Source organism: Gregarina niphandrodes (genome assembly GCF_000223845.1).
Source record: "Gregarina niphandrodes unplaced genomic scaffold scaffold00013, whole genome shotgun sequence".
Lineage (NCBI taxonomy): Eukaryota > Apicomplexa > Conoidasida > Eugregarinorida > Gregarinidae > Gregarina > Gregarina niphandrodes.
Genome location: NW_011645783.1, coordinates 80,103 through 100,837, shown reverse-complemented (window position 1 = coordinate 100,837; position 20,735 = coordinate 80,103). Strand labels below are relative to the sequence as shown.

The 20,735-nt window shown below is 55.4% G+C and overlaps 7 protein-coding genes across 7 annotated transcripts; 3 read left to right on the top strand and 4 right to left on the bottom strand.

Moving 5' to 3' along the window:
- Window positions 1-1,441: 1,441 nt before the first annotated feature.
- On the top strand, window positions 1,442-4,846 carry GNI_074330 (glycogen synthase; the record flags this gene model as incomplete). The annotated part of the gene is made up of 2 exons (XM_011132138.1): window positions 1,442-1,846; window positions 1,913-4,846. The coding sequence occupies 2 exons, from the start codon at window positions 1,442-1,444 to the stop codon at window positions 4,844-4,846; spliced, it is 3,339 nt and encodes a 1,112-aa protein (XP_011130440.1).
- Window positions 4,847-5,189: 343 nt separating this feature from the next.
- On the top strand, window positions 5,190-5,501 carry GNI_074320 (hypothetical protein; the record flags this gene model as incomplete). Its single annotated transcript, XM_011132137.1, has 1 exon — window positions 5,190-5,501. The coding sequence occupies one exon, from the start codon at window positions 5,190-5,192 to the stop codon at window positions 5,499-5,501; it is 312 nt and encodes a 103-aa protein (XP_011130439.1).
- Window positions 5,502-5,679: 178 nt separating this feature from the next.
- On the top strand, window positions 5,680-6,445 carry GNI_074310 (ADP-ribosylation factor family protein; the record flags this gene model as incomplete). The annotated part of the gene is made up of 3 exons (XM_011132136.1): window positions 5,680-5,733; window positions 5,770-5,839; window positions 5,973-6,445. 3 exons carry the CDS (start codon window positions 5,680-5,682, stop codon window positions 6,443-6,445), a joined length of 597 nt encoding a protein of 198 aa, XP_011130438.1.
- A 13-nt stretch (window positions 6,446-6,458) lies between these two features.
- GNI_074300 (hypothetical protein) lies at window positions 6,459-9,662 on the bottom strand (the record flags this gene model as incomplete). Its single annotated transcript, XM_011132135.1, has 1 exon — window positions 6,459-9,662. One exon carries the CDS (start codon window positions 9,660-9,662, stop codon window positions 6,459-6,461), a length of 3,204 nt encoding a protein of 1,067 aa, XP_011130437.1.
- A 372-nt stretch (window positions 9,663-10,034) lies between these two features.
- GNI_074290 (hypothetical protein) lies at window positions 10,035-13,244 on the bottom strand (the record flags this gene model as incomplete). The annotated part of the gene is made up of 1 exon (XM_011132134.1): window positions 10,035-13,244. The coding sequence occupies one exon, from the start codon at window positions 13,242-13,244 to the stop codon at window positions 10,035-10,037; it is 3,210 nt and encodes a 1,069-aa protein (XP_011130436.1).
- A 243-nt stretch (window positions 13,245-13,487) lies between these two features.
- GNI_074280 (hypothetical protein) lies at window positions 13,488-15,743 on the bottom strand (the record flags this gene model as incomplete). Its single annotated transcript, XM_011132133.1, has 1 exon — window positions 13,488-15,743. One exon carries the CDS (start codon window positions 15,741-15,743, stop codon window positions 13,488-13,490), a length of 2,256 nt encoding a protein of 751 aa, XP_011130435.1.
- A 156-nt stretch (window positions 15,744-15,899) lies between these two features.
- GNI_074270 (hypothetical protein) lies at window positions 15,900-20,434 on the bottom strand (the record flags this gene model as incomplete). The annotated part of the gene is made up of 4 exons (XM_011132132.1): window positions 15,900-19,195; window positions 19,498-19,645; window positions 19,739-20,015; window positions 20,253-20,434. The coding sequence occupies 4 exons, from the start codon at window positions 20,432-20,434 to the stop codon at window positions 15,900-15,902; spliced, it is 3,903 nt and encodes a 1,300-aa protein (XP_011130434.1).
- Between the last annotated feature and the right edge of the window lie 301 nt (window positions 20,435-20,735).

Here is a 20,735-nt window from a genome sequence, read left to right as displayed (position 1 = left end):
ATTCCACCTACCGGAGCTTGGCTGCCGCTTCTACTGGCGCCCTGCTCCAACTGACAATGAGGACATCGACCGGTTCGAGTTGCTGCGTAAGGAGTTGGACTCTGGCGTTGCGGACGAAGAAGATGTTCAGAGTTGGCGTACTGATAACGTCCCGGAAGAGAAGCCTTTCTCTTCCAAAACGTCGGACAAGATCCCCCAGTCGAACACATCCACGGAAGCGAAGAAGCATTCATCTACAACTACCCGTGACCCATACCTGATTGCTCATGGACCGAACCTGTCGCCGCGAACAACAGCAATTGTTCACCCCAGTGCGGACCCCTACCTCTTGTACTGGATGAGCGACCGAGTGGATCGACTAACACACCGACTACAACATTCAATGAACTACAACACTGCTCTCTCCGAGGAATACGAGCAACGCGTTGCATCCCCCATCCTACAAGCAACCCACAGTGGAACTTCGGTCGCCGGTCACGCCAGAAATGCGAACCTCAAAAATCACGGTGTTATCCGCGTCGATACACCTGACAAGAAGGTCGATAGACAACTCGGTCAGAATGCCCAAGAGAGTGAGGAAGGGGTCACCCAAGGAGTCACCCAAGGAGTCACCCAAAGAGCGATAATTGGAAGCGGCTCGTGTCTATGTGTTGCGGTTCCGTATGCGGGAACGAAGAACGTGGAACGACGCGTTGTGTCTCCTCCGCAGTTCGTCAACCCGGGTAGAGGTAGAAAGGGCAAGCCAAAGCGCAAGCCAGGGAGACACCGACCGCATCCTTCCGAACGGAAGGTTTCTGAACGAAAGACCCAAGAACGCAACGAGGTCATGAGAAGGGATGTGGCGGCAATGGAAACCGCATCGGCAATGGAAACCGCATCGGAGGCTTTCGTAGTTCCAGGCGCAGCATCGGCGGTGGCGGAGGTCAAGGCCGGAGTGGAGTCGAAACCAACGGGTGCTCGCAAGTCTCTGAGAGAAGGCGGCAGTCGGACTGTGACGCCCGGAAGGCATGGGTCTTCGTCGAACCCTCGTCACGCTTCCCTGGTCGACAAATCAGTGGTGCAGAATTCAGTCGCGCGCAAGCTGGAACGGCTGGTGTCTTCAACGGAGGCGTCGAGTGGCCGGTCGTCCGTCGGCCGCTCGTCCATAGGCCGCTCGGCCGTCGGCCGCTCATCCACCGCGCTCATGGAGGAGGCGGGTCAGCGGACCAGTGCCGGCATGCGCGAGGAGCAGAGGGAGGAGCGGCGCCAGGAACCGGTCGAGTGTTCGGCGTCAACGTCGGGTTCAGTGCCGCCAGGCGCGGTGGTTTCAGGTTCAGGTCCAAGTCCAGCGGGTTCGAGTTCCGGGTCGGCTTCGGGTTTGTCGACTGGTCGTTTGCAACGGTCAATTTCGGCGGTGGGGCGGCCGGAGGAGGGTTCGTTCCTGAAGTCGTACGTAAAGTCTATGCGTTCTTTTTTTAGTTCGATTCAGGACGTGGATCCGGAGGAGCCGGCGCCGGTGATAACGAGTTGGTACGAGAAGACACATGAGTCGTTGCCGGAGGGCGCGGTGATGATGCAGTCTTCGACTTCGCCCACCTCCCCGTTGCCCACGCTACTGTACAAACGAGGTGCTTGGCCGGCGGCGGATCTTCTGTTTCTTGGTTCGGATACGCCGTGTACAACTATGGGTGAAGATGAAGGCAAGTGCCTGCGTAGAGGGGTAGCAAACGTGGCCACGGCTGACGGTGAGGACGAGGAAGTCAGCACGCCTCTCTCCAAAGATACATCCGGTTCCGTGTTCACGCGAGCCAAGTCTCTTGCCCGCTTCGAAAGTTCCGCAGACGTTGACAAGCTTGAAACCGAACTTGTAATCCGCACCACCCCCGTTCGGAACCAAACCGGACCGGACAATTGTACGTCTTGTTTTGTGTAGATTAAGTCGTTTGGGGACAATAGTCCTCAGGATATTCGAAAGATCTCGGCTCATTACAAGCATCGAAGGGACTTCCGCGCGCGATATCCGATTTTTACGAACTCTCCGATGCTGCCGATCAAGTGTTTTGACGAGGATGGTAACGTGTTGTCGAGAGTGTTCAGTAGTTGTCGGATCGATGATCGATCAAACATTGCGTTGGTGGCTATAAACTTTGGTGAAGTAGCGTTGAAGCATGTGGAGACGCAGATAAGTTTCTTGGCCAGGTTGATTTCTAGTCGACATCCATCGAGTGGAGCATTGATTGAGTGTTGGGACTTATTCGCATGTGAGAAGGGTGGTTATTATAAGACGAGTTATATGGAGAGGTTATTAGATACGGGTGATACAGATTTGCTGGCGGCTAACAAAATAAGTCTGATGACGTTACCTGAGCTGCTATCGCACCCGCATACACTGGCGGCTGGTAGTTATCAGACCGGTGGTCTTGGTTTCAAGTTGCTAGACAGCTATGGTAGCGACCAGCAGATGAGTTTGGCACTCTACCTTTGTTCGTTAAGACGGTTGCAGTACCTGGCTGAGAAGGCTAAAAATGCCACGGACAAGACCTGCCCGAAACTACGACTGGCCGTGCAGAGCAACTACATAGTACAGTCTCTGACGACCACAACACGAGCAACGAACACGAACGATCTGGCGAGTGTGTTAACAGAAATCGCACGCGCATCGGTGTGGCAGAAAGACCTCGAATTGCAAGCCGTCGAGCGCACACTGCCAGAGCTGCTATCGGAAGTCGGCTTTATGTCGCTTGATAAAACGCTGACTACTCGCTTCTTTGGAAAATTACACACGATCCTCAACGGTCTCGACCAACATGGTCTCAACGTAAAGTCGGTTACGGAAACGTGTTCGGAGCTACAAAGTTCTGGTCGAGAGAGCGAGACCGCTACCAGTCTGAAGAAGTTGTGTGAGGAGTTGCTGGCGTTGGAACAATTGGGTCCGATCGTGTTCATAACATCGGAGTTGGGCAAATGGTCGACGGTGGGTGGTCTGGGTGTTATGGTGGACGAGTTGAGTTCGACGCTGTGCAACGAGCTGGGTTATGACTGCTGGGTAATGTGCCCGTACTACCACGTTAACCGACGCGGTGAGACGGACTATATGCGGGGAGATGGGGTGGAATGGCGGTTCAACATCGACGTACAGATCGGACCGGACCAAGTCACGTTTGGAGTCCATACTGGTACCGTCCGAGGGGTGAAGCTGGTGTTCTTGCATAACCAGGAGATCTGGCATCACCCATACCCCGATACAGCAGCGGCTGAGGGTGTGAAATTGCTGACGGCTTTCGGCAAGGCGTTTTTGGAGGCACTTTGTCAACTGCAGGTGATCCCGCAAGTGTTGGTCACCAATGACTGGGCTACAGGGTTAATCCCTGCATATGCTAAACGGGGATTCTTCGGAGAGGTGTTTAGCTCTACTACCTTCTTCCACATTGTACATAACTTCGACCCGGCTTACGAAGGCCGTATCTACCCCCCCACAGGCCAAGATTTCGGTTGGATCCACCAACTGCCACGAGATGATCTGATCGACCCGCTTTGGGCCACACCGATTATAAATCCATCCCGATGTGTGTTGCTACATAGTGACCAATGGGGTACAGTTTCTCCGTCTTATCGTGACGACCTGATGGGTAAATTTGGCGGCCAGGCGAGTCCGCTGGCCTATTTGCTGAATCGTTTCCCGCAGCCGTTTGCAATCACAAACGGAGTGCCAGTAGCGCAGCGACAAGCACGCATTAACGCACTTGCTTTCCGCGGTCACGATGCATGTAAGGCGGAACTGCAGCGTGTGTACTTCAGCTTCGAGAAGCCGGATCTGGCCATCCCAATGTTCGCTTTCATTGGGCGAGTCACGACACAGAAGGGCGTTCACCTAATTTTGGAGGCGGCGGAGTCGATGATAACGCGTTATAATAATCGCGTCCAAATCCTGGTGGGTGGTCCGGTGACATGGAAGGACCCTTACAGCGCTCGTTGCGGTCATTTGATGAACCATTTGAAGAGTAAATACCCATGGAGTTTCTACGCTGCACCAAATGAGTTTTTCACAGACGGCACCCTTGTGAATGTGGGCGCCGACTTTGGCCTGATGCCGTCACTGTTTGAGCCTGGTGGTATCGTGCAGCAAGAATTCTTCATTGCGGGCACGCCTGTGATCGCCTACCGCACGGGTGGATTGAAGGATACGGTTCATGAATACGACGTGGAGAAGGAAACAGGTAACGGATTTAATTTCTCAGCCTACAACCTCGGAGACTTTGTCTACGCCTGGGAACGAGCTATGCGTGTGTACACGGACCGTGCCAAATACGCTACACTTCGAGCTAACGCTGCTGCTTCCGTCTTTAGCTGCGAACAATGCGCAACCGGCTGGATGACCGAATTTTGCAGACTACGTAGCAAGGTACTTATTAACCCAAAAGTAGTAGCTCAGGTTGCCAACACTCTCGCTCCTTATGATCCCGGAAATCTCAGCGCCGTCCCAGTCTCTAAGATCGTGGCCCAAATGAAGGCTGCCAGGGCTGCCACGAACATTAACACAAGAACATATGTTGAAATCGTTCAATTCAGACTCTATCCTCCTAACGCAAGAAATGTAAGATCTGTCGCCGTCTCCGGATCCTTTGACCAATGGAATCTACGCAGACCTCTATCCTGGGATAACTCCCTCGGTTGCTTCCGTCTGGAAATAGCACTACCACCAGGTACTCACCTCTTTAAATTCATTGTTGATGGTGTCTGGATGAGTAGCGACTACCATCAAAAGTCACTAGACGATAGAGGAAACGAAAACAATATACTAGTCGTGAAACCACCACTAACCAACCAACCCACAGTAACCAACCAGCCCACAGTAACCAACCAGTGACGGAACGGACGCTGTGACCGAACGTATACTTAGACGACAGATACGGGATGCGGAACGGATCGGACAGGACAGGACTACAAAATAAACATTGGATTATTTTTCGTGTGCTCCTTTACAATACGTTGTAAGGGTGCTCATATTTTTTTCCTAATTTTTGCATTAATCTAACACGGAACACTTTGTCTTTCGGGTATCACTTTCGGGTATCACTTTCGGGTATCATTCATGTACAATGGTTGCCGTGAGGGCATGGTGACTGACATCAACAATGGAGGTCGACCTCAATAACCGACTGTCATCCACATTGGGGTCATCCACCACTGGGGTCGTTGCACATTTAAATATGACTCGAGGGACTCCTTTAGCTCATCACCAAACACAGCCTGGAGACTTTCAGAAGGGTCTCCCCTCGTCACAGCGACGTCTGTCAACAGAGGAGCAGAACCGAATAGACGAGATCGACCGCATTTTGAGTTTGCAGGAAAAAGGTCACAAATCACAGCATTCGAATCCAGAAGTCGATTCACTCATGAAAGAGCGTAGTGCTATCATGGAGGCAACACACCAGAAGAAGAAGACGACAGGAGGCAATTCCAAGAAGCTCCCGAACAACAGAACGTCCATGCAAAACTTAGATCGAGTTTTGAACAACTAAAAACAAACTCTAGAAAGAGCTGATGAAGGGAAGGAAGTTGGGGTATTGATGAAGGGAAGGAAGTTGGGGTATTGATGAAGGGAAGGAAGTTGGGGTATTGATGAAGGGAAGGAAGTTGGGGTATTGATGAAGGGAAGGAAGTTGGGGTATTGACGAAGGGAAGGAAGTTGGGGTATTTATGTTTAGTATAATAGCATATATATTTCGGCAGCTCTTTTCGAAACCACTTAAAGTAAGAGCGGCATAGAGCGAGTAATTTGTTGTGCAGAAGTGTTTAATCCTAGGCTTGGACAATGGGGGTAAAACTACCACCTTACAATTAATGCGGAGCGAGATTAGTAATTCAGCACGGGCACTCTAGCGCGTGTATTTGCAGCACGGTGTGTGAGTAACAACAACACGGTGTGTGTGTGTAACAACAACACGGTGTGTGTGAGTAACAACACGGTGTGTGAGTAACACGTGTTGCAGATCACAACTGGAACGGTGAAGTGGGGCATACACTGCCCACAGTTGGCCTGAACATGGCGCGGTTCCAGTACAAACGGCAGGAGGTGTGTTTCTGGGATCTGGGAGGCCAGACGGCGTTGCGGTCTCTGTGGTCGAAGTACTACGACGAGGCTCATGGGATTTTGTACGTTATCGACGCGAATGACCCAGACCGTTTAACCGAAGCGCTGGGGGAATTGGAGAAGGCAGCGGCGCAGTTCGTGACGCCGATTAAGGTTTGTGTCTTCTTGAACAAGTGCGACGTGGCAGCCGATGTCGGTCCGCTAACCGCGCAACTCGACGCCTGGTGCGCCCAGCACCTCAAACATCCGTACGCCGTCCTGTACGGATCCGCCATGAGACCAAGAATTATTCGCGGCGCTCCTACCACGGCCGCCGAACTCATCGAATGCCTACTCACACTGCATCAAACGAACACTATAAAGTCGATCTGAAGCCTCACTCACTTCACTGGGACTGCTGCGCAAGGATATCCTCTTGTAGGAGGATATCCATACATTGTGAGATGATCGGTGCGAACTCCTCCCACACCGACCGAACCTGCTCCTCCATCGGGAGGCCCTCCTCCACCGCGGGGTCCTGGCTGGTCGCGTCCAGACGGGTTGCGTCCAGACGGGTTGCGTCCAGACGGGTTGCGTCCAGACGGGTTGCGTCCGGACGGGTTGCGTCCAGACGGGTTGCGTCCAGACGGGTTGCGTCCTTCTTCCCCTTCCTCGATCGCGGTTCGTCCATGCCCGGCGCCTCCTGGCGCGGTCTACCCCGTTTCCGCTTGGAGGGCTTGTCAGTTTCATGATTGGCTCCTTTCGATTCCGTCTTGTCGGCCAGTAAATCCGGACCTTTCTGTTGTGTTCTTTTTCCTGTCAGGTCTTCTGCGGGTTCGTCCTGTTGGAAAGCGCGTTGGCTGAAAGAGAGGTCGGCGGCGCAGAAGGTGCGTGTGTCGTTGAGGCTTTTGTATAGATGTGCACGACGTGCGTCCCAGTCTGTACCGGGAAGTCCCGCGACGTGGGCGCGAGTGTACAGGTCCATGGCAAATTGGAAGAGGCGGTCGACGGGTGCGTTCGTGTGTTGAAGCAAACACGCGGTGTCCCAGACCGGAAACTCGGTAGCGGCGGCATCGAGTAGTCCGAAGGGAGCGTCGAAGAACACATGTAGAGCGTCTGCGAGTGCGAGATAGACGCCGGAACAACGCGCAAGATCGGGTTGCGCGATGCCTCGGAAACGGGCCCAGACTTCTCGCGGTAGTAACTCATGCAATGCACAGTACGCTGCGAACTCGTCTTCGAAAATACCTCCTTTCAACGTTAACCGGCTTGGACAGCCCAACGTCGGAATGTACAATGGCCGCGACAAGTTGTACGTCGATCCGTACAACAACGTCCATCGTCGATCCACCATTCTCGCAGTCGCCACCCGCCGCATCACCCAACGATGCGGTGCCGTGTCCGCCGGTGTCTTCGGCAACGCCGCGAACCGCGATGCGCTCAGTCGCTCCCAGTATAAACCTGCCCACTCTGTCTCTATGTCCACTTCTGAGGGGACCGCCGCAGGGACCGGGGCAGGGACCGGGACCGGGGCAAGAGCATCGGCAGCCAAGCAACAGGTCTCGGAGGGTGTCTTGGGAGGCGGCGTCTCGGAGGGTGTGTTGGAGGACGTCTCGGACGACGTCCCCGGGGGTGTTCCGAGAGTCGCCTCCGGGGGTGTGTTGGGGGATGTCCCCAACAATGTCTCGGAGAAAGTCTGAAGGGACGTCCAGGGAGAAAGCCAAGAGGTCTCTGCCGCTAGTTTGCGGTCCAGCGTCGCCTGGTCCAAGGCAGCGAACTCCTCCAGGGAAACGGTGGGCAGACCCGACAGCCTTTTGCTTAGCAAGTCCAGGACCAGTTGCTGCACATTTGATTCTGAGGGGCCCAACATTTTGGCATCGCGATACTGAGGCAGTCTGCATTCGGTCTTCTTCAAGCATTCCAGCAGCCGGTGCGACCCGAAGACCCAACGGGGGTTGTACTTAAGTTGAGTCACGCAAAACACAGCGAGATCTTGTGTGGAAACGCCTGTGTGTTGCAGCAAACACCCGGTGATCCAGTGCTGGAAATGTTGATACCTGTTGGCAATGTCGAACATCGGTGTTAGTGATTCCATGATATGTTCGTTAACGAGCCCAAAAGGCGTGTCGAAGAACAGGGAAATGATAGCGCCAAATTCGACATAATCCAGGCGGCATTTTTTGAAGCTGGCCGCGTCGACAGTCCTCAAAGTCTTCCACTGCGCTTCAGATAGCGCGCTGTGAATCTTGCGGTATCCACCAAACATAACTTCCGTACTCCCAGGTTGTCCCCTCACCAAGTTTTTGGACATGGTCGTCATGACCGGGAGGGTGGGTACGTAGACTGGAGTGCTAGTCTTATCACTGCTTTGGCAGTAAGTCCACTGCCGCGGTTCGAATCGGGACAGGGACGTTAAGCGAGGGACGAGTTTATTCCAATGCCGTCGTTGGCTTACGTGTGTCACGCCGACGAATTGAGAAAGTAAATGGTAGTTCTCCTTGTCCAGCTGCCGCCAGTACTCAATGGCCCATCGTAAAGCCCTAGTCGTGGGGTTGACAGGTCCATTTGGCTTTGCGGTCAGCAGTTCGTCTAGTGTCTTTTTGGTCATGCCACCGAACACCCTTGCACTCACTGTTGGCAATCCAGCTAGTCTATTGAACAGCTTCTCCCGCAGACCCGTACAGGGTCTTGTAAGATACTTCTCCACAGGAGGCGCTTGCGTCCGCATGCATTCAAATTGACACGGACGTTCGGGGGTCCAAGCTGACCGGTACTTCAAATCTCTCACGCAGAACTCCACCAAACGTTCTAGTGTTACACCACAATGTTGCAACAAACATCCACTTACCCAAAAGGGTACTTTAGGGTTGCGGCGGCCATGTCGGAGCATTGTAGCAACATTATCCAACATAGCCTGATCCAATGTGCCGTAAGGCGCCTCGAAGACTAATGAAATGGTTGCAGCTAACTCCACGTATGCCAAATTGCATCTCTCGAAGCTCGGCAAATCAACTGACCTCATCCGCTTCCATTCACTTTCAGACAGGGATCCGTGCAACGCCCGATATGCTTCAAAATCACGCGTTCTTGTTGCCGCCGCACTCTTCTTCGGGCTCCCGGGTATGGTCTCGGACTCCCGGTTTGGACACCATATCTCATTACCAAAGCGGGTCAACCTTCCGGCCATTGGCAAATACACCGGTCGGCCTTCAAACAGGCTCCACTCTCGATGGTTGAAGCCGCAGTTGACAGCCGCCATATGGAACTCCGTGGAGAACTCAGAGAAAAAAGAACGCGACGTAAAGATGGCCCTCAACGCACGGTAATGCTCCGGCTCCAACTGTTTCCAAAAGTGTCCCGTCCAAGACGAACCACAGCACCGCGACTTTCCGGGCTTCCATGCACAGGGATGGGACTCAAACACATGAGGCTCAACCACCTGAGACTCAACTAACTGGGACCCAACCACCTGAGACCCAGCCATCTGGAATTCCGGAACGCGGGACTCAGTTATCTGGGACTCAGTTATCTGGGACTCAGTTATCTGGGACTCAGTTATCTGGGACTCAGTTATCTGGGACTCAGTTATCTGGGACTCGCTTGACCACATCGCCAGTCCGAAACATCTCCACCGCAACACCCTCCTCTGATTGCTCTGCACAAGCCTCATACTCTGTCCCGCGAGACTAAATTATTCGGTGCTTTTAAGTCCAAGTTCCGACAACACTACTCGTGCCCACACAACCAGTTCACGTACAAAACAAAGGTGGGTAAGTATGATTGCCGAAACGGTCTGGAGGGCCTGAACGGGTGTGAGAGGCTTGAACTGGCATACATGGTTACTGACAGAACAATAATAACTAAAAAGAGACACCCCACTCAGTTTCATATCTTAATAAACCTTTCTCGAGGTTGAGTCGACCGCGGCGAAAGAACCACCATTCGACCGCGAATTGGTCCAAGAAATCGTGTTCGGGGTCACTCATGCAATCGCCCGCACGATTCCTTCCCTGTCAGCAAGGTTCAGCGGGCCAATGCACAGGAGATCTAAGCACTGGGATATCACCGGTGCATGCTCCTCCCAAACCGACCGAATCTGACTCTCCCACAACAGGCTCTCTCGGAACGACGAATCGCGACCCAACTGACTTCCGTAACTAGACATTTTGTGCTTCTTGAACAACGGCTCGTGGTCCACTACGGGCTCGTGGTCCACCACCGGAATGTGTTCTACCACCGGAATGTGGCCCTCGCCCCATAGAGCTTTCCTTTTCTCGTTCAATAGGTTTCTCGCGACCACTATCTTAGCGTTCACGGTACGCCTCTGCCTCCTTACCGTAGCAGTTAAATTTGTAGGAATTCGTTGTTCAGCGACCTCAGGGCAAGTCCGAACCTTCGTCCCGCGTTTCCCCGTCCCGCGTTTCCCCGTCCCGCGTTTCCCCGTCCCGCGTTGCTTGGTTCGCTCGGGTTCACGTCTGGCGTTGAACTCCGCGACGGAGAGGATTTCGGTGGAGTCTAAATCGGCCTTTAGCCGCGCGAACCGTTTTCGGACGAGTTGTTGGCGGGCGCCTGCACAGCTGCGGCCGGGCGCGCTGCAGTCAGGCGCGCAGTCGCGGGTGGCGTCGTCGCAGGTGGCGTCGTCGTGGGCCGCGTCGGCGTGAGTCGCGTCGTCGTGAGTTGCGTCGTCGTGAGTCGCGTCGTCGTGGGTCGCGTTTTTTGTCGCAGGTGTGTGTGCCGAGGTGAGAATCTCGGCGCAAAGGTCGTAAAGGACGGTCAAGCTGGCGTGGGCGTGTTGGAGGAGACAGGCGGTTTCCCAGATGGTGCGGTCGGCGTATTGGGTTACTGCGTCGAGCGGCGGCTGCATATGCGCGCTGCGGTCGAGAAGGCCGAAGGGCGCGGACAGCGCGTCGCAAAGGACCTCGGCGAGCGCGACGTACGGCACGGCGCAGTGCGTAAAGTGACACAGCTCGACGGCGCGCAGTTGCGCCCACGCCTGCTCCGGCAGTGCCGCGTGTACGGCTCCGTACGCCGCGTACTCAGTTGGTCCCACTCCCAGCCAAGGCGACGCCGCCGCAGGGCCGCCCAGCGTCGGGATGTACAGCGGACGTGCCAGCATCGCCTTATCCGGGTAAGCCATCGTCCAGCTGCGATCCACGCACGCTGCAAACTCTGACCGCCGCGCCACCCATCGACATCGAGCTGCTCGTGGACCCCAACTTATTCTTGCCCGCAGCGCGGCAAACTTCTCCCGGTCTAACTTTGTCCAGTAACTGCGTACCCACTCCGCCTCCCACGTAGACACTCTGGGTCCAAGCTCGCGACTCTCGCGCTCCGTACCCTCCGCGGCGAGCTCAATTTTGTCAGAACTGTCGTTCCCATCACCCCTGGCCGTCTGATCGTCTGCCTTGGTCATGGTCTCTCTGAGTCTGCGGTCCAGCGTCGCTTGGGTGAGGGTGTCGAATTCGTCGATGGTGACAGTAGGTAGGTCTGCGAGTCTCTTTTTTAGAAGTTCGAAGACTCCGGCAGCGGCGTCGTCGCCAGGCAGCCAGTACTCTTCGAGGCGAGGTTGCGTCTTCTTCACACATTCGAGCAGTCCCGGCCAGGTGCGGGTCCAGAGCGGGTTATAGTGCAATCGATAGGCGCAGAAGGCGGCGAGTTCGAGAGGCGGTACACGTGTGTGTTGTAACAAACACCCGGCGACCCAAAGCCGGCTCCGACATCGCCGGCTTTGGCTGGTACGAGGGCCGCCGAGGCGCTGGTCGATCCACTTTCCGAGGTTCCCTTCAACGAGTCCAAACGGCGCTTCGAAATAGAGCGATATCACTGCCGCGAGTTCGACATATGAGAGCGAACACTTGGTGAAACAACTTGGGTCCACTGAGCGCAGCGTGTTCCATTGCGTCTCCGACAGCGCGTCCAGTAACGCCCGGTATGCCTCAAACCGTGCGTCCGCCTCTGTCTCGTCTCTTGTCTTCTTGGCGTTTTCGGTCTTGGTTTCGGTTGCGAAAGCGGTGTAGAGGTTAGAACCGAGTGCGGTGAGTTTACTCAGTCCGGGTATATAGTGGGTGCCAGAGAGGACTCGTTCGGCTTTGGCGGTGGTCCCTCGTGCGGCGTCGGCTGGGCATCGACTCCAATCTAGGAGGTGTGGGTGTAATCTTGGGAGGAGGGTTTTCCAGTGGCGTCGTCTGAGGGCGGGTGATTCACCGGCGATGGGTGCAAGCAGGTCGAAGTCGTGTCGGTTGAGTGGGCGCCAGAACTCTGGGGCCCAGCGTAGTTCGAGAATGAGGGGGCCCTTGCCGGCTTGTGCGTCTAGTATGTCTTGATCGAAGTCTCGGAACTCCGCGAGTGAGATGGCCCGTAGGTTGTGGAGTTTTCGGCGTAGTGCGGCGTAGCGGCCAGCGCCATCCATGAAGGGGCGTGCACCGTGTGAGTTGGCCTGCAGCGGTCGTTTGGCCAAACATTCGAGCGCGTTCGGGTGTCTAGTGGTTGCATTGAAGCGCAGTTGAAGCGCACAAAACTTCGCCAGTCTGTCCACTGGCACACGCGCGTGTTGTAACAAACACCCTGTAATCCACCAACGTAGTTTCCAGGACGCCGTCGTGACCTTGAGGACCGCGGCCAGTTCTCGCACCAGTGCTCGGTCCACCGATCCGTATGGCACGTCGAAGTAGAGACACGTGATTGCACCTAGCTCAATGTACGCCAACGCACACTTGCAAAAGTCGACGCTCCGTGCCGACCGCATTGCCTTCCACTCCTCCTGTAACAACGAACTGTGCAACACCCGGTACGCACCGAACGCATCTTCAGATTCTACTACCGGCTTCGTGGACGAGTCTACTACAACAGGAGCGGGCAACAGCGGCCCCGTGCCCCTGGCCCGCCGCAATGGAGGCGTTGTCGGGACGCAATGGGCAAATGGCGAGACCACAGGCAACGTCGGCACATACACCGGCACCGTGCCCGCCATCGACCACTCACTCGGCTCGAAACCACACTGCGCTGCCGCGTAGTCCAGACGATCCACAAACTTGCCCAGCCTGTAACGAAATACCGATCGCCCAGTCGACACTTCCGATCGAACCGTTTCGTAACTACGCTGTTCCAACGGCTTCCAAAAATTACTCGCCCAACAAGTCGAGCAACCCGGTCGACGCATAACGTGCTCCGCTCTTGGTACAACACGCTCCATCACTCGCAACCCTTGAGCACACTCCGGCCCACCACTCATCACTTCGTCACTCTCCACTTGGTCACTCCACTGCGAGGCGGGTCCCGTTTTCGGCAACATGGCCCACCAGACACTCACCCACTGGGGCCTGCTTCTGCTGGCCGCACTCTGCATCCTACACTCCGCCTTTAAAATTCTCGGCGTCCTCCCGAGCCCACCCGCCCGCCCGCCTAATGAACTAGCCATCCACTAAACAAAATGCCCTCAAGACGGACCCCCCCATCCCACATTCATTGCACTACCTTGTTCACATAGAATGTCCAGACACTGCGATATTACCCCCGCATTCGTTTCCCACAGAGACCGAATCTGGTCCTCCCACTCCATAGTCGCTTTCTGCGCATCGGACTGCAAGCAGGTCTCTTGACTGGGATAGGTCTCTTGACTGGGATAGGTCTCTTGACTGGGATGGGTCTCTTCACTGAGATAAGTCTCTTGACTGGGATAGGTCTCTTGACTGGGATAGGTCTCTTGACTGGGATAGGTCTCTTGAATGTTTTGGTCGTTGTGGTCGATGTTCTGGTTCTTCGCCTGGTAGCGCTCCAGCGTGCGGTCGGAGGCCCAGCAGTGGTCTTGCGTGATGGGGCAGAATTTGTTCGCTGAGAGAGTAAGCGTGAGTTGCACTTTCTGTCGTAGTTTGGTGAGTCGGCGAAGCCACTTTTTGGCTTCGTCGTCGTTGCCATTACAGGCGGCGTTGGCGGCAGCGTGATTAAGGAGTGTAGTACAAAAGTATAGCAATTGTTGTGGAGGTGTTTGGGAGTACTGAAGAAGGCAAGCTGTTTCCCAAACGAGAGGTTGTCCGCGGATGGTTTTGAGTGGAAAGTTTTTCGAAGGGAAGGACTTGGATAGTGGGAGATGTAAGTAGTTGTCGATCAGGCCATATGGGGCTTGGAAGAAGGTGCACACGACCTCAGCCAATGCGACATAAGATATAGAACATTTCACGAAATGATGCGGTTCAATTGAACGGAATTGTGCCCAACATAAAGACGGTATCGAACCGTACAACACCAAATATGCGGCGAATTCACTACCAAACAACTTATGCACTGATGCCCGCTGATGCGCGAGGCTCGGAATGTACAGAGCGCGACTACACCTTGTAGATGTCAAGGTCCACCGCCGATCCAGTATCGGACGCACTAACGGTCCACACAACGACCACCGTATACGCAGCCGCTCCGGGCCCAGATGTGCCACACTTTTCAACGCATCGAACCGCGCCTGACTCAACGGCTCCCAGTACGCAGCCAACCACTCCGTCTCCACTTCACTCACCGCTGGGTCCACCTCACTGCTCGGTTCGACATGGATGACTGGAGACTTGTTCGTCGGAAACTTACCAAACCGAGAAGACTTACCTCTCGGCTCCGCGTTCGCGAGACCGGGCTGGCTGGCCGTTTGGCATTCCATAGGCATGTCTATCTCCTGCATGGACGTGTCTTGAGTGCAGTGTTGTGTTGCGAATTGGTCGTCTAGCATCTGTTGCGTGAGGGTGCCGAAATCTGCGGCGGTGATGGTGGGTAGTGCGGCAATTCTTTTGTTTAAAAGCAGAAGGAGTTCGATCCGGCGCGGGTCATCCGGTGGCCAGCAGGAGTCTCCTTTTCGCCAGTAATCATCGAAAGTTGTTCTGGTCTTCTTGACGCACTCGAGCAAATGGGATCCATACTCTGTCCAACGTGGGTTGTAATGGAGTTTGCTCGCACAGAAGGTGGCGAGGTCTTCGATGGATGCACCGGACCGCTGCAGAAGACAACCCGTAACCCAGCGTTCAAAGCGGACAGACTTGGGTCCTAGTTTCAGTCGTTGGGATACGTGCCGTCTTGAGATGGGGCTTAGTAGTCCGTAGGGAAACTTGTAGAAGAGCGAGATGACCGCAGCCAGCTCTACATAAGCGAGCGGGCAACGCTCGAAGCAACTCAGCTCCGTCGTCTTAAGCTTCTTCCACTGCGCCTCCGATAGCGAGCCGTGCAATCGCCGGTACGCCTCGAAATCGTCTCGCAGCACACACGAGTGCGACGTCAGACACGTATGCATCTTCTCGATTTGCGCCGCCAACTCCGTCTTCCGCGCAATCGCCGGCACGTACAGCGGCTGACTACACCGATCGTCACTCACCACGTGCCATCCTGCGGCAGCGAACATCAACAGCTTCCGCCGAACGTGCCCCGTATGAACACGCGCCGGATGACGCGGCGCCGAAGGGATCAATGTTTCCAAACGATGCCGCTCCACCAACGGCCGAACCAACTCGAAATCCTCACGCCCCAGACGATCCCAATAGGCACTTATCCAACGCAACGGACTCGGCGTCGTCGTCGTCGTCGTCGTCGTCGTCGGCGGCGTCGTCGTCGGCGGCGTCGTCGTCGTCGTCGGCGTCGTTGCCACTGTCGCAGGCGCCGCCAACAATAACAACCTAGACCATCGCCACGTGTCACGGCCACCGACGAACACACGCATTTTTTATCTCTACCCCCTCTGAGCATTGTACGCGTGATCACAGACCCCCACACCCTCCACTTGATCAAATTCCCCCACCCGATCCCTGCTTGATCAAATTGCCCGGTCCCCCCGATTAAATCCCCTCCTCCATTCCTACCTGGGTAACGAAGGCGTTCAGATGTTGAAGGCGGGAAAAACTCCGCCGTTATGTTCGCAGACATCTAGAATGTTCAGTGAGTCGTAGACCAGTTCGCAAAGCGGTCCATTTGCTTTGAGGCTGGAGGTAAGGAGGAAGTATCTAAGTTTATGTATAAGAGCATCAGCAACAGTCATTGAGGATAGGGTACTGCGACGACTGGATCTAGTTTGGCGCATAGTTGATAGGAGGCTTTCAGCGGAGGCTGCAATGAGTCTGCATACGTCCCTAGCATTGTCTTCGCCGACTTTGATTTGATCCAGACATTTGACTGCTCGCAGCTTATTGTGTTTAATCAACCACGGCAATTTCTCCACGGCCGCAGAATTCTGTTTCGTCGTAAACTCCTGCCAGACCACTTCAAACTGACGCCTTGTCTCACCACCAGCGCCTCGAGCGCTCGAAGACTCCGACGCACGGTTACTGCGCGTTCGGGACTCCGTTCCCAGTCGCACACGTTCTCCGCGCGCACGTCGACCTTTAGCCACCTCCATCTTCACCGATACCGATCCCGAACTAGCTGAGCCCGCGGCACCGGACTCAGTCCCACCGCCAGCTGCCGTCGTGGCTTCCCTCCCGCCCGTGATGTTTCCAGTCCCAGCTCCAGTCCCACTTCCAGTTTTGGCTCGAAGTCTGGGCGTGCCGCCGCTTCCGCCGCCACCAGCTGGTACAGCCCCGGAGTCGGTGCGTCTGTGATGGAGGCCGGTGCTTTTATACAGAAGCTTTTGATTCGCGTGGAGACGGGCCTTGCGTTCAAGGTGGAGACGACGACGACGCGGCAGCGGGACACAATTTGAGAAGACGAGAGCGCCCTGTGAGACGCGCAGCTTGCGGATGACGGAGGTATCTAGAACCAGTTGGCCTTCGCTGGTTGTACAGCACCAGCCGGTGTTGCCTAGAGCACGTGCGTCTACACGTGGCACCACCACAAGCTCGTACACATCCGACACGCGCATACTGTTTAGACTCGACACCAGTCCCACGTGCCGCGGCACGAAGGTGCGGCAGTCAGTCCAGTACACGTCTAACAACGTCTCCGCCACATTCGGCTTCCGCTCCGTCATCGTTACCAACACGTCACGCCCGCCACCACTCAATAAGCTGGCCAATGAACGATCCCCCGTCAACGGCAATTGGCGCCACGTGCACCCGTGCCGCTTCCACAGTGCCAACACAGAACCAGGTCCCGGTCCCTTCGGGACCGGCCCCTCAGGGACCGGTCCGTCGAGAAGAACGGGGCTGTCCGGGACCGGGCTGTTCGAGACCGGGCTGTCCAGGGCAGAGCCGCTTAGGCTAACCGGGGCAGGGCGACCGACGCCGTTGCCGCCCAAGCCTGGCACGAGAACCCCAGGATTCAAGGCGCCTGGAAGCGACTTGGGCGCAGCGCTCCACCACTCCGTGCGCCTCTCACAGAGCTCGCCGAACAATTCTTCCAACCGCTGCTTCAGCTCGAGTGAAGTCAGGGCTTCCGGAACCTCTAAGTCATACCCTAGCACGGGATCAAACTCTAGGTACATGCGGATCGAAGTGGTGACCATGCAGCACGGATAAGCCTTACGGCTCGCCTTCTTGCCCGGGGGCAGGGAACCTAATCCAGCGGCTGTACTGCGCCCGGAGGGGGTAGCGACAGCTGGGGACGCGTTCGTTCCCTCCTTTGTCCCCTCCTTCGTCCCTTCCTTCGCGCCTTGGATTTTTTCCTTGGTCACGAAACGGGGTCCACCGAAAGGCAGCGGGACGAATGCTTTGTGGAGCATGTTCGAAATGCAATAGCGCGAAACGAGGAGTGCCTCGCTACTGCGGTCCACTGCTTCACGTCCGACGCACTCAGAGGGCAGCCGCCTGCGTTTGCCGCCGAGGGTCGCCGCGGTTAATGGCTGCACAAGGCAGTTGCGCTTCATCCGCATGCGTCCGTCTTTCTCCGAGGCGTCCGAGCCTGCGTCCTGCACATTATTCAGGGCACCGCCGTCTAGGGCACCGCCGTCTAGGGCACCGCCGTCTAGGGCATTATTCCGGGCACCGGGATTGTGGTCGGTATCGAGGTCAGGACCGATGTCGAGACCGGTGCCATCTTCGGCGCCCGATTCATCCGAGGCGTGATTGCGGAAGTCGGAAGCGGCTGCGAAGGCGTCTGCCCAGAGCAGGCCTTGATAGCCGAGGTGTTTGTAGTTGAGCGAGGCGAGATTGAACCAGACCTGGTTAGCCGGTAGTCGGCGTTCACGGTCGAGGATGATCCGACGGATCGCGAGCGCGTCCTCCTTCGTCTGACTACGCCATGGGATGATGCAATACAGCAACCCCATGGGCGGGTCCGCTGGAATGTGCGAAACCCAATCGAAGACCGGACTCAACAACTGTTTCTCGCCGCTACTCATCGCAACCAACCGTCCGTCCGTCGCCACAGTCTTTTCTGCCCGGTACTCCGTCCGGTACTCCGTCCAGTGGTCTGCCCGGGGGTCTGCCCGGTGATCCGGGTAGTAGTCCGCCCGGCGGGTCCCTTCCGATCGAAGAAAGCCAGGTCGAAGGGCGTTGTCTTCGGCCCGCCCTTCCGCGCGCCCTTGCGGTCTGGTAGCGCATACAGAGTCGACCGTGGCGGAGGGGTCCTTGGGCCGGGCCTCGTCGCCTACTGACCAGGTCGTGCTGGGCGTCCCGGTTCCCCAGCCGTTGGAGCCGGACGTAGCGGTCGTGAACGGCGCAACGGCGGCGTACAAAATGAACTTGGGCAACAAACCTTTGTGGCACGCAATCACGCCGTTGTCTTCGAGACTTTCCTCACCGTGGTCCGTGACTTTCAGCCATTCCTCATCCGACGCTCGGATAGTCGTAAATTCATGCCGTCCAGCCTGAAATCCTAAGGCGATCGCGCGATAGTGCCGTGAGCCACGCCCCATCTTCCAAGACCCACTTGGCGCCCGCATATCTGCGCTCATCGAGCGAGACGGGCTACCTGATAACGGGCTACCTGATAACGGGATGCCCAACTCGGTGCTGCGACCGCTTGTAACGCTCGAACCACCGCCCGTCGGATTCGGAGGGATAACCACGTCCCGCGGGACATCAATGGTAGCAACTGCCGCGAGTGTTTTCAAGTGGGCACTTTCTTCATTCAGCTTCAACATCACCAACTGCGGTCCTCTACAACTCTTCAAAACCCCGCCCAACATGGTGGTGTCCCCTTCCCAATTGAGAGAAGTAATGAGCCCCTTAATCTGAGAGACAACCCGACTCAACAGTATCAAAACAATCTCATTCACCTCCATTTCGAACAACTCCGGAACTACAAAAAACATCAATATCTGGACAGTGAGGGAAGGACTAGCGGAGCGGAGCGAAGTGCGGTCGGGAGAATCAGGTCGAAAGGTATGTGAAGGAAGAACTGGTCATCCGAGGTCAATCGTCCGTCGTGTGGTCAACCATCCGTCGTGTGGTCAACCATCCGTCGTGTGGTCAACCATCCGTCGTGTGGTCAACCATCCGTCGTGTGGTCAACCATCCGTCGTGTGGTCAACCATCCGTCGTGTGGTCAACCATCCGTGGTGGGGTCAACCATCCGTCGTGTGGTGGTCAAGGGGCTTTTACTATTTTGGCTCAGGTACGACAGCAGGTTTAAATAAGCAACTGACGTCCTTGTATTCCTAATGCTCTCGAAATTGTCGAGAATTAACGAAGTTAGTTCTTCCTCATGATTCAGCAGCTCAGCATAGAAGCTGGACGCGGAGTATAAATACTAAAGAGCATCTAATCTTATGGTAAAGGACTAGGATCAGACTACGTGTCATAAAGGAAAGGAAAGGAAAGGAACACGGGTATGTGATCTTACATATACAGCTCTATGAATAGCCCGATAAACAGCTGGGGTATGTATGGAAACGTTATGAGTATATATGGTATTAAAGAGGAGTATATTTCGGGATGGAATATCCAAAGTAACCTCAAGATCCACAGTTTTCTTCGCCTTGAACAGTCTTGCTAATTCCCCGGTGGTGATTATTTCTTTCGACCACACCTTGATCCGGGAGCTGGTCAGAAAGGACCAGCAACAAAACATGGGGGACTGATCACATAATCGGATGCCAATATTGACATTAGGCAGAATCCTACAGCGACATTCAGATTTCAACGTAACGTGTCCGCCGTCAGTATCCAGTAGGGGCGAGTATAGCCGCGAATTGGACCTAGTGGAACCTGGACCTAGTGGAACCTGGACCTAGTGGAACCTGGACCTAGTGGAACCTGGACCTAGTGGAACCTGGACCTAGTGGAACCTCAACCGTAAGTGAGTACTGCCATGATGTGATGGTCCGTCGTTGCGACTTTCATGATCGAGGACTTACCATGGGAATTGCTCGCTCGCATGCAAAACCGGAGGCAGAAGCTCTATTGAAGTTACAACGTGATAGCTGCGCTTCTTGAAGGCTATTTTGAATGCCCCACAAGGCGTGTTCAGGGTATCCGCCCACAACTTGCACTCCTGCAGTGTCCAAGTGCTGAGCTTGGTGGACACCTTCTGAATCATCCCAAAAAAGAATTATTATCCCCTCAACACCCTACCCTCACCTTTCTCAATATCGCCCAGATATAAGCCCAACAACAGGGACAGCACCGTCAGCGGACTCAAACCCGAGGAAGGGAGCTAGTCCCGCCGAGGACCGTGCATCAGTCCCGTGGCCGGCTTATTTCGTAGAGGACGGCTGAGCCTTCATCGGTCGAGGGTCGCTGACTGTGTGAAATGCGATAGACCCGAGGTGTTGAGCTCCTCAAATAGGAAAGCCCCTCCTCAAACGTGAAACACAGCCCATTCCTGTATCAGATCGTCA